General features: G+C 41.3%; 1 protein-coding gene across 2 annotated transcripts in view; it reads right to left on the bottom strand.

Annotated features, from left to right (window-relative positions):
• LOC124776928 (citramalyl-CoA lyase, mitochondrial-like) overlaps nucleotides 1-13,348 on the bottom strand; it is a 199,440-nt gene that overhangs the window by 34,484 nt on the left and 151,608 nt on the right. For both annotated transcript variants that reach the window (XM_047252534.1, XM_047253289.1), the window contains exon 7: nucleotides 2,154-2,332. In XM_047252534.1, the coding sequence (XP_047108490.1) occupies nucleotides 2,154-2,332 (179 nt within the window). The remainder of the gene's footprint in view (nucleotides 1-2,153; nucleotides 2,333-13,348) is intronic.

Here is a 13,348-nt window from a genome sequence, read left to right as displayed (position 1 = left end):
ATAGAGTGCATATTTCACATAGCAACCCATGTCTGCATCCCTTATCATATGGTGGTAGATGTCATTGAACAGCATCAGACGCCATGAAGAGGGTAGGCGCACAATATGCCATTTAAGCTGTCATGGTAGCAGGTCTGCAGAGCTATGTTTTCAATGCATATGTGGTGTCAAGCTAAATGAAAAGTCAAGGTGAAGTTTTATAACCTTTACTTGAAAAAAGTTGCAAAAAGTGCTCAAAATTACACCCTTCTGCTTGAATGCATGCCATGCAATGATGCTGGAATGAATGTTGCACTCTTTCAAACACTCCTGGCAAAATGGAAATTGCATCAGAGAGTGCCATAATGCATGTTGTCAGCTGTTCATCAGTCTCAATGGATGTTTCATAGACAATTGATTTCAGGTGGCCCCAGAAGAAAAAAATCAATGAGTGTCAAGTCTGGGGAACATGCAGACCATGCCACCAGCCCACCACACCCTATCCAGTTCTCACCAAAGGTTTCATCCAAAAGCATTCACACTGTATGTGTGAAGTACACAGGTGCACCAATGTGTTGGTACCATATTTGCTGTCACACACTGAGTGGACCATGTTCCCATAACTCTGGCAGTTTCTCATAAAAAGATTAAGTAACTGTTTGTGTTCAGTCACCAGGGGAACATGTATGGACTGACCAGATTACTGCCTACCAAGCTGGCTCAAATTTTGACAGAAAAGCAATCTTGGTGAGCACAAAAAAAGGTGGCATGTGGTTTTCCCTGTGCCCACAAGTGTAGAATGCGGCTGTTGAACATACCCTCTCATGTAAATGATGGCTCATCCATAAAAAGTACACAGTTCAGAAATTCCAATTGAATGGCACACCTTTGCAAAACCACTCGCAGAATTCAATTCAACACGGAAAATTGTCTGGGTTAATGGTGTGAACCTTCTGAAGGCAGTTGAGGTACAAATCACCTTTATGCCACACAAGCCAAACTGTGGAATGGCTTATGCCCATTCCCCACCAACACGCCATGAGCTTCTTGCGAGTCTGTTTTCCAGCAGCGCTAATGTCTCCTCTTCAAGCCCTGGTCTATGCACTGTGTGTTGACGACCGTGTTTGTCAGGCCTGTACACCTGTAACACAAAATGAATACACCAGGTTTTGAAGTAGGCTTTAAATGCGTAAGTGTCATTACGAGAACATAACAGTGGAAAACATACCTCAAGTGAACTTGTTTCTCCTGTGGATGGCAGTGAATGTGTATGTATCTGGCGCTCAATGATTCAGAAACTGCCAAATGTACAAATGCTGGGCAGCGTGAGAGTTTTCCATTTGTTGCCCCATAAACACAGTGCATATCTGCCATTTCCCCCTAAGAATAATGCTCCATTTCTTCTCTGCTCCAGACAGTAACAAACCCAAGAGTGTCCTCATTTGACAACAAAATTATGCAGGGCAAGCCAGATTCTCCAGTGTGCACAGGTGCTGCCTCCTATGCAACACCTATCAAACAGGCATTTTCAAAGCCAAAAGCAATGCGTTCACATCAATAAGAGGCAGAAAACTCAGAGTGCTGTACTGCCTGGAAAGCTGCAACTATGTCAACTACAGCATTTGCAAATCAAGGTCATGAAACTTCAACATAATGTCTCTTTTACCTTGATGTCACAAATACATTGAAATCGTTGCCCTGCAGATCTGCTACCATGATGGCTCAGATTGCATTGTTCAGAGATGCCTAGTGCCTTACGCTAAGGGATGCAGACATGGGCTGTTATGTGAAATACGCTTCTTACGACCCACTCCACCAGCCCTTTCATTTTCTACATTCCTTTAAAATACACCCTGTATATTCACACTCTTCTGGACATGGCTGAATGACTTATTACTGCTGCATTTACTGGCTGTCTCACTTACACAAAAACTTTAAAATGAAAGTACACTGCCATTACAGTGTGGCATCAGGTTCAAAAACCAGATCTTATATAAAAATAGAATTACATATGGCTCTGCCGTTTGTGATGGTAAACTGAAGACGAGTAGATAATGTAAAGAGGAGGAACATATATTGGTATTAAAGGAAACCTGAAAAAATTCAGAGCAGAATATATATACTACTTTTACTGCATAAATATTCCCCGATGTTGTTTAACTAAACTTTCTTACTTTCCCTTTGAGCTGATGTTCATTGAAGGCTGCAATAAGATCAGTTGCCCACTGTACTTTTTCTGGTGTAGGTGAAAAGGCATCTTGCACTATACGCACTTGATTGGGATGTATAACCTGCTTTCCTGTGAAACCCATTCTTGCTCCTGCTATAGAATGTTTCTTCAAAGCAGGCAGATCTGGAAAAAAAAGTGTATTAAGTTGACTGTGACTTACTCTTCTACAGTTAAAACCATTTTTTTAAATATCAGAAACAAGCTTTCGTGTTATATGTCAGCAGCCCTGGACTCATGCAGTACTGATGGTCAATGTACCGCCCCTCCCCCACAGTACATCTAGAGGTGCGAAGATTGGCAACTTGCTTTACATGTTCAAAATGTAAAATTGCACAATTTTCAAAATGAAAAAAAAAAAACATAGAATGCTTTGACTATCAATGAGTCACAGTTGCAATCGGTCAACTCATACAAATACCTTGGAATGACTATTTGTAGGGATTTGAAATGGAAAGATCGAATGGTCTTAGTCGTATGTAAAGTAGGTTGCAGACTGCAGTTCATTAGCACAATGCTAGTGAAATGCAATCAGTCTACAAAAAAGACTCCATAAAAGATACTTTTGTGATCCATCCTAGAAAATTGCTCAAGTGTCTGGGACCCACACCAAATAGGACTAATAGGGGATATAGAACAGATACAAAGAAGGGCAGCACAAATGGTTACAGTTTGTTCAGCCCATGGGAGAGTTGAAATTCATGGCAAAAACCTCCAGCTGCTTTTTATTTTGCACACTGCTACTAGATTAGGTCACAGACCATTTTCAGTCTTAGCAGGCATAAATGGCAGTAATATTATACTATGACATAAACAATTACAAGTTCCTGTTGCAGATGAACCACAGTCAATACAATCATCAACAATATAATACTTGTACAGAGCAGTTGTCACCAGAAGGCTTATTCACATTGAAAGTCAATAACAAACTAAACTGACTTTCAAAGTGAATAAGTCTCCTGGTGACAACTGCTCTGTACAAGTGTTATATTGCTGACAATATACTTGTAATCATGTACATCATGGCAAAACATTCCTGCCCTTTAGGTCTTCTAAGCTAGAAAATGTGGCCAAAACTAGTTGCACTGTGCAAAATAAAAGACAGCTGAAGGTTTCACTATGAATTTCAACCATTATTGAGAAGCTGATTTTTCCCGTGTATATGCATACCATAGGAGAGTGTCATGTACTTGCTGAAAGAACTGACCCGGTAGAGTCTTGTTGACAGATACAAATTACCCCACGAAAAACTACTTAGAAAGTTTCTAGAACTAACTTCAAGTGATGAACCTAGGAAAATATTGCAACCCCATACATATCACTCACATAGGGATCAATAAGATGAGATTACACTAATTATAGCACACACAAAGGCATTTAAGCAATCATTATTCCCATGATCCATACATGAATGGAATGAGAGATAGTCCTAATAACCGGTGCAACTGGACTTCTCCTCTGCCATTGCATTTCTCAGTGGCACAGAAGTAGATGTACATATACAGAGGATAATTTTTTGTCACTTTGGAAGAAATAATGATATATTTAATTGCCAACAGCACTTCTTCATAAAATAACGAACAGGCTTAAAGAACAACAATGATAAAATAATCATTTTCACCTTTAATGATCAATACTTCATTTCTGTACCTCTAATTTTATCATAAATTTGAGATGACTTCTTGGAAATATTATCTCCAGCAATATGTAGAACTTATTTCCAATTTACACGAAACATTCGCTGATAATATACAGGGTTAGGCAGGACAAAGTGGAGAGAGGGTAAGACAGCTAGGTGCAGTCATGAAATTAGACAGAGGGCGGGAAAGAGATCAGCGGGGAGGGGGGTTAGCAGAAAAGGAGAGAAGTAAAAAGACTGGGTACATTGGTGAAGTAGAAATAGAGGGCTGTGTAGTGTTGGAACGCGAACAGTGAAAGGGCTAGATGTGTAAGTGGGTAAGGACAATGACTTTACGAAGGTTAAGGCCAGGAGGTTTATGGGAATGTATGATATATCTACAGGGAGGATTTCCACCTGCACAATTCAGAAATTTTTGGTGGAAAGGATCCAGGTGACACAGGCTGTGAAGCAGTCATTGAAATGAAGGATGTCATGTTTGGCATCATGCTCAGCAACAGGGAGGTCCAGTTGTTTCTAGGCCACAGTTTGTCGGTGGTCATTCATGTGGATAGACAGCTTGTTGGTTGTCATGCCCACACAGAATGCAGCACAGTGGCTGCACCATAGCTCGTAGATCTTGTGACTGGTTTCACAGGTAACTCTGCCTTTGATGGGATAGGTGAGGTACGTGAAAGGACTGGAATAGGTGGTGGTGGGAGGATGTATGGGACAGGTCTTGTGTCTAGGTCTATTACACAGATATGAACCATGAGGCATGAGGTAGGGAGCAGGGGTTGCGTAGGGATGGATGAGGATATTGTGCATGTTCAGTGGATGGCAGAATACCACTATGGGAGGGGTGGGAAGGATAGTGGGTAGGACATTTCTCATTTCAGGGCACAACAAGAGGTAGTCGAAACACTGTCGGAGAATTTAATTCAGTTGCTCCAGTCCTGGGTGGTGCTGAGTCATGTGGGGGATACTCCTCTGTAGCCAGATTGTGGAACTTTGGGACGTGTGGGTGATTGGAAAGATAAGGCATGGGAGGTCTATTTTTGTGCAATGTTTGGAGGGTAACTACAGTCTGTAAAGTTCTGAGTGAGATCCACGATATATTTTGAGAGGGAATGCTTGTCACTGCAGATGCGACTGCCATGTGTGGCTACACAATTTGGAAGGGACCCCTTGGTAGGAAATGAGTGGCGGCTGTCAGAGTGGAGGTATTGCTTGTAGGTGCTACATTTGATAGGGACAGAGGTACTGATGTAGCCATCTTTGAGGTGTGGCTCAACATTGAGGAAAGTGGCTTGTTAGGTTGAGTAGGACACGGTGATGCGAATGGGGGAGAAGGTATTGAGGTTCCGAAAGAATGTGCATAGGGTGTCCTTACCCTCAATCCAGATCACAAAGACATCACCAATGAATCTGGATAAGGTGAGGGGTTTGGGATTCTGGGTGTTTAGGAAGAAGTACTCTAGAAGGCCCATAAATAGGTTCACATAGGATGGTGCCATGCAAGAGCCCAAGGCTATGGGATTTTTCATTGTCAGCTACAGTTTATGTGTTTATTAAATATCAGTGTAATTTTGAGTGCTCAAAATGTTGACCTTAGGCATTTGATGCTAGAACCTGGTTCAAACTGTATGTTGAATTTCATCTGCAACAGTCGATGCTGGACTGATTAGCCCACAACATCCAATAAACTTGTTCTGTGAAACCTGATAAAATGTTTCCTGAGCCCATACAGCATAGCATTCATCATAGCAAATTGGAGAATGAAAAAGGTCAATAGAATGTTTATCGACTGTGGGAAGATCTATGGAAAAATCCCAGAACTGGTAACAATTCCCACATAGTACTAGGGAAAGAAAGTTGGCTAAAATCAAATGTAAACAGTAATGAAATTCTAAACTCCGACTGGAATGTATAAAAAGGATAAGCTTAATGCTGGTGCTGGAAGCTTGTTTACAGCAATAAAAACTATGATAATATCTAATTATATTAGTGTAGATCTAGACTGCAAAATAATTTGAGTGAAGATAGTGTTTAAGGCAGATTGAACATGGTCATCGAATATTTTTATAGACCTTCTGCCTCAACAGCAGTAATGGTAGAACATCTGAGGGGAAACTTGGAGAATATTTCTTGTAAATATCCTGCTCATGTTACAGTTTAAGGTAGAGATTCCAATCTTACCATCTCATGTGATTAGTATAGGTAGTATGGAAAGAAAATCATCTGAAATTGTTCTAGTGCCTTATCCAGAAATTACCTTTAGCAGTTAATCAGAGAACTGACTTGTGAATATAGCATCTTAAACTTGCTGATGACAGACAGACACAAACTTTTTGACTCAGTTAGAATAGATCAGGGAATCGGTGACCATAAGACCATTCCAGCATCACTGAATATGGTTGTAAATAAAAATACAAAGAAGGGAAGTATAGTGTTACATGCCATTTAGGCAAACGATATTTCTCACACCTTATTTACGACAAGGAAAGGTGATAATGACAAAATGGTAAATTAGTATTAGGTAGGGAATATGTCACGAATCACATACTGTGCATGGTCATTTTGTTTCAAATTTGTGCAGAGTTGAATGGAGAGGGGTGCGGTTTGAATAATCGGCAAGACACAACACCGATAAATGTCTTCACCTGCTGTGGGCAGGGCCTTTTCTGTTTTGATGTCACGGCTTGGCAGTGTCTTGACTGTCAGGGAGTATACATCCTCTCCAGGAATAAAAAAAAAAAAAAAATGATGAACAAAAGAACCTCTAACTGAAATGTCACTTACTTTTTGTCAAGCCTTCAAGGCAGATGTTATATTTAATTTACATTGTGTCTGCACTAATTTACAAAGTAATCTTGATCTGTACACCCAGTGAAACAAATACAAGACAGTCAACGATGAAATGTTGATGTCATTTCATAATTAGAGTAGATATTGTTTTTCCTTGCACCAATAACAGCTGCAAAGGAGAAGAGTTGAAGTCTTTCCAGGGCTACACACTGTTCTACAGAGATACTACTTTTCATGGTTTCCACATAAAGAAGATATTTAATGGTGACAGTAACATTAAAGTTAAATTAACACATACTTCAGCTGACAGATCAAATGTGAGTGTTCTGACTTGGCTTCAAAGACATAACAAGAGCCACTAAAACATTTCAGTAGGAAGATCCTTCTGTTCAGTAAGAGCATTAAGAGACATATTTCAGATTACTTGACAAGTCAACATGAAAATTTCATATACAGCACAGATAATGTTAAGCATCAAGGGATAAAGTTCAAGAGCATTGCACAATTTGCTTTACAGAGCTTTGTGCTGGGAAACATTGTGAGGGGGGCAGGGGGAGGGGGGGGGGGGGAGGAAACACCCACTGTGGCTTGACAACCGTGTTAGAAAGCTGCTACAAAAGCAAAGAGAGCTTCAACACAAATTTAAATGTAGCCAAAGCCTCTCACAGGCAGACAAAAACTAAATGATGTCAAAATAATTGGAAAATCCTAAGATGTTTTGATATTATCTTAAATCAGTAATTGGTCAAAGTCATCTGTCTAGACACATTGTGACCATAGTGGCATTGAAACAGAGGACAACATAGAAACAGCCAAAATATGAAATGGCTTTTTCAAAAACTGTTTCACAGAACAAGTTCACACTGCAATTCCTTCTTTAAATCATTGCACAACTGACAGAATGACAGATATCGAAATAAGTGACTGAAATCACTCAAAAGAGGTAAGGCCACTGGACATGACAGGGTACCATTTGATTTTACACAGAGTGCGTGAAAGAACTTGCTCCTCTTGCAGCAGCTGTGTATCACAGGTCTCTTGATGAGCAAAGCAGTCCTAATGATTGGAGAAAACTGCAGGTCATTGCCTTTTTCAAGAAGGGCCATCAAACAGATGCACAAAACTATAGGCCTGTATCTCTGCTGTCAGTCTGTTACAGACTTTTGAACATTTTTTAAGCTCATGTATTATGACACTTCTGTCAACTGAAAATCTCCTCTGTAGGAATCAACTTGTATTCTGAAAAATATGTTAATTTGAAACTCAGCCCACTCTGTTCATCCACCGGACCCAGAAAGCAATAGATACGGGTGTCCGAGTAAATGCCATGTTCCCTGACTTCCAGAAGGTGTTCAATACAGTTCCACACTGCCACCTAAAGAATAAAATATGGATGTATGGAACAGCAGGGCAGCTATGCAACTGTACTGAAGAGTTTCTAGCAAATAGAACACAGAACGTCATTCTGCACCTAGAGAAGTCTTAAGGTATGAAAGCAACTTCACATGTGCCCCCATGGGGTGTTATAGGATCATTATTTTTCACAATATATATAAACGACCTAATAGATAATGTCAGAAGTTCCATGAGGCTTTTTGCAGATGATGCTGTTGTAGACAGGGAAGTCGCAATGCTAGAAAATTGAAGTGAAATACAAGAAGACTGGCGGAGGATTGACACTTGTTGCAGGGAGTGGAAATCAACCCTCAACATAAACAAATGTAACATATTGTGAGTACAGAATAACACCTTAATGTATTGCTTCCCTAAAATATCAAGGAGTATGCATACGGAGTGATTTCAAGTGGAACAACCACATAAAATTAATTGCAGGTGTGGTAGATGCCAGAACCAGATTCAGTGGAAGAATCCTCAGCAAATGTAGCCCATCAACAATGGAAGTAGCACACAAAACATTCATTCAACCAATACTCATATACTGAAACTTCCTGTCAGATTAAAACTGTATGCCGGACCGTGACTTGAACTCGCTGCAGAGTGAAAATCTCATTCTGGAATACTCGTATACTACTTGTCAACCAGAGATCTGTACCAGATCTAAAGAAGAGCAGCACATTTCATTACAAATTCATTTAGTAAGTGAAAAAGTGTCACGGAGATGCTCAGCCAACTCTTGTGGCTGATGCTGCAACACAGACATTCTGTGTCATGGTATGGTCTACTTTTAAATTTGTGGGAGTGTCCATTTGTATAACAGTCAACTAGTATATTGCTTCCTCCTACATAAATCTCACAAAAAGACCATGAAGATAAAATCAGAGAGATTCAAGCTCACATGGAGACTTACCAGCTTCCTGCAAACCATATATGACTAGAACAGGAGACCTGGCTTAAGGACACCAGTACACAAAGTACCTTCCCCCACACATTGTAAGGTGGCATGCAAAGTACACAAATCAAAAAAAAGTTTTGGATCACCTCAGTTCAGAGAGTTCCGGAACCTGTACAGAAAATTGGAATAGAGATCAACATAAACATCACTTCTGCCCTTTTTATTGCCCACAAAAACCTCACATTGCATGTTGTACCACCTTACAGCGAGACCTTCAGAGGTGGTGGTCCAGGTTGCTGTACCTACCGGTACCTCTAATACTCAGTAACATGTCCTCTTGTGTTGATACATGCCTCTATTCATCATGACATACTATCCACAAATTCATGAAGGCACTGTTGGTCCACATTGTCCCACTCCTCAACGGCGATTCGGCGTAGATCCCTCGCAGTGGTTGGTGGGTCACATCATCCATAAACATCCCTTTTCAATCTATCCCAGGGATGTTCGATAGGGTTCATGTCTAGAGAACATGCTGGCCACTCTAGTCGAGCGATGTTGTTATCTTGAAGGAAGTCATTCACACAATGTGTATAGTGGGGACGCGAATTGACATCCATGAAGCTGAATGCCTCACCAATATGCTGCTGATATGGATGCACTGTCGATTGGAGGGTGGCATTCACATATCATACAGCCGTTATGGCACCTTCCATGACGACCAGCGGTGTATGTCGGCCCTACATGATGCCACCCCAAAACAGCAGGGAACCTCCAGCTTGCTGCACTTGCTGGACAGTGTTTCTAAGGCATTCACGCTGACCGGGTTGCCTCCAAACACATCTCCGACGATTGTCTGATTGAAGGCATATGCGACACTCATTGGTGAAGATAACGTGATGCCAATCCTGAGCTGTCCATTCGGCATGTTTTTGGGCCCATCTGTACCGCGCTCCATGGTGTCATGGTTGCTAAGGTGGACCTCGCCATGGACGTCGGGAGTGAAGTTGCACATCATGCAGCCTATTGCGCACAGATTGAGTCTTAACACAATGTCCTGTGACTTCACGAAAAGCATTATTCACCATGGTGGCATTGCTGTCAGGGTTCCTCTGAGCCATAATCCATAGGTAGCAGTCCTCCACTGCAGTAGTAGCCCTTGGGCGGCCTGAGCGAGGCACATCATTGACAGTTCCTGTCTCTCCGTGTCTCCTCCATGTCTGAACGACATCTCTTTGGTTCACTCAGAGACGCCTGGACACTTCCCTTGCTGAGAGCCCTTCCTGGCACAAAGTAACAATGCGGACACAACTGAACTGCAGTATTGACCGTCTAGGTGTGGTTGAACTACAGCCAACATGAGCCGTGTATCTCCTACCTGGTGGAATGACTGGAACTGATTGGCTGTCAGACCCCCTCTGTCTAATAGGCAGTGCTCATGCTTGGTTGTTTACATTGTAGGGCGGGTTTAGTGACATCTCTGGGCAGTCAAAGGGACTGTGTCTGTGATACAATGTCCACAGGCAACATTTATCTTCAGGAGTTCTGGGAATCGGGGCACTGCAAAACTTTTTTTGATGTGTGTATATATGCAAATGTATTTCAGTATGATGTATGAATTAAAAGTCTACTGATAAGGCTGTATTCAGACAGTACATGGTTACTTTTCCTACTTATCTGTGTTAACTTAAATTTTTTCTGCATTTAGAGCAAACTGCCATTCATCACTCTAAAAAGAAATTTTGTCTAAATCATCCTGTATCCTCATACAGTCGCACAATAATGACACTGTCTTGTCATCACAGTTGCAGATTGCTGCCCACCCTATTCATCAGATCATTCATGTACAAGAATGGTCCTATAACACTTCACTGGAGCACCACTGAAATACTCTCATCCCTGATGAATACTTGCCATCCAGGGTTATGTACTGGGTGCTATTAGTTAGAAAGTCTATGAGTCTTACACTGGAGAGCCAAACTAACTGGTACACCTGCCTTATATTGAGTATGACCCCCCCCCCCCCCCCACCACACACACACACACACACACACACACACACACACACACACACACGAGCACGCAGTAGTGCCACAACACAACATGGCATGGACTTGACTAACGTCTGAAGTAGTGTTGGAGGGAATTGACACCATGAATCCTGCACAGCTCTCCATAAATCCATGATTACGAGGCGATGGTGATCTCTTCTCAACAGCACGTCGCAAGGCATCCCAGATATGCTCAATGATGTTCATGTCTGGAGAGTTTGGTGGCCAGCAGAAGTGTTTAAACTCAGAAGAGTGTTCCTGGAGCCACTCTGTAGCAATTCAGGAAGCGTAAGGTGTCGCACTGTCCTTCTGGAATTGCCCATATTCGTTGGAATGCACAATGAACATGAATGGATACAGGCGTTCAGACAGGATGCTTACATACGTGTCACCTTTCAGAGTCATATCTAGACATATCAGGGGTCCCATATCACTACAGCTGCACATTCTCCACACCATTACAGAGCCTCCACCAGCTTGAATAGTCCCCTTCTGACATGCAAGGTCCATGGATTCATGAAGTTGTTTCCATACCTGTGCACGTCCATTTGCTCGATACAATTGGAAATGAGACTTATGCGACCAGGCAACATTTTTCTAGTCATCAATAGTCCAATGTCTGTGTTGATGGGCCTAGGCGAGGCATAAAGCTTTGTGTTATGAAGTCATCAAGGATACATCAATGATGTTTCATTGAATGGTTTGTTCGCTGACGCTTGTTGATGACCCAGTATTGGAATCTGCCGCAATTTGCAGAAGGGTTGCACTTCTGTTATGTGAAAGATTCTCTTCAGTCATCATTGGTCCCATTTTTGCAGGATCATTTTACAGCCACAGTGATGGGCTGTTTTACAGGATTCCTGATATTCAAAATACAGTCATGAAATGGTCATATGGAAAATCCTCACTTCATTGCTACCTCGGAGAAGTTGTGTCCCATCACTCATGCGCTGACTATAAAACCACGTTCAGACTCACTTAAATCTTGATAATCTGTCATTGCAGCAGCAGCAACCAACCTAACAACTGTGGCAGACACTTGTTGTGTCATATTCTGCCTGTTTTCGTATCACTGTATTTGAATATGCATACCTATACCAGTTTCTTTGGCACTTCAGTGTGGAATATGTCCAGGAATTCTGCTGTAAAACAGCATTGAAGATATTGGTATATAATTTTGTGCGTCCATTCTTTTATCCTTCTTATATACTGTCAATTGGTACTCTCTACTGGGTGAAAGATTTGTCGTTGATGCACGCTAAGTAAGAGGCCAATGCCGTAAAATATTCCTTGTAAAACCAAATCAGGATTCCATCTGGCCCTGATGACTTATTTGTTTTAAACTCTTTCGGTTGCTTATCAACACCATGGATACCTATTTCTAAGTTGTTTATATGGGAGCCTGTGCAATGCTCAAAAAAATGGTATGTCTGCACAATCCTCCTATGTGATGGTTTTTTTAACACAGCACAGCTTCAGTTTTCCTTTTGGTGGCACCTATTATCACAGGAGGGCTAGTCAACAATTGACTGAATAGAAGCTTTTAACCCGCTTAGTGATTTTATGCGAACCCACTTAGTGATTTTATGGACGATCAGAATTTTCTCAGGTTCTCAGCAAGATCTTTTGCTAACATATGATGGTGGAAGTTGCTGTACGCTGTGGACATCAGTATTTTTATTTATGTATAATGTCTACTTGAATTGAGAATGCAACACTCTCTGTTCCTCAACATCTTCCAATTTTTGTTGTAAACCACGTGCATTTTTTCCATCCTCAATCCACCTGCTCAGCACATGCTGCTTCAGAGCAAGATTTACTATCAGTTTAAACTTTGCCCATAATACCTGAACATCCATGATACTGGAACTAAATGATGTCCAGCCTTCTTGGCAGAATTATTAAATTAAGTTAGCATTGTTGCTATTTCTTCATTATTACTGCTAACCCTTATCTCTATACGTTGCTAACAGGCCAGGCCTCTTTCTGGCTACAAGGTCTAAAATATTTTCATTGCATTTAGGTTGGTAAAACAAAACACACACACACACACACACACACACACACACACACACACAGTGGTAATAAAAAATAAACACTTCCCTAAAATTTCATTTATTTCATCAATTTTTTGGAATAGTTACTATATGGCATGGAAACAGGTAAACATACATACCAACTATTGTCAAACGAGCATAAGAAGATCCCTGACAGTTGGCAACACTGTAGCTCTAACAGCTGCAGGCAAAAGCAGCAACAACACTGAGGTATTGCCACAGAAACATTTGCAAAATCATGTTACATAATTAGCTGAGGTAGGTGTGCAAAGCAGCTGCACCGAGCCCACTGCCACTGCTGGGGATCTTACTATG

The sequence above is a fragment of the Schistocerca piceifrons genome, chromosome 1 (assembly GCF_021461385.2).
Source record: "Schistocerca piceifrons isolate TAMUIC-IGC-003096 chromosome 1, iqSchPice1.1, whole genome shotgun sequence".
In the NCBI taxonomy this organism is placed as follows: Eukaryota; Metazoa; Arthropoda; class Insecta; order Orthoptera; family Acrididae; genus Schistocerca; species Schistocerca piceifrons.
Note: the sequence above shows the minus strand (reverse complement) of the source record. Positions and strands in the feature narration are given on the sequence as shown.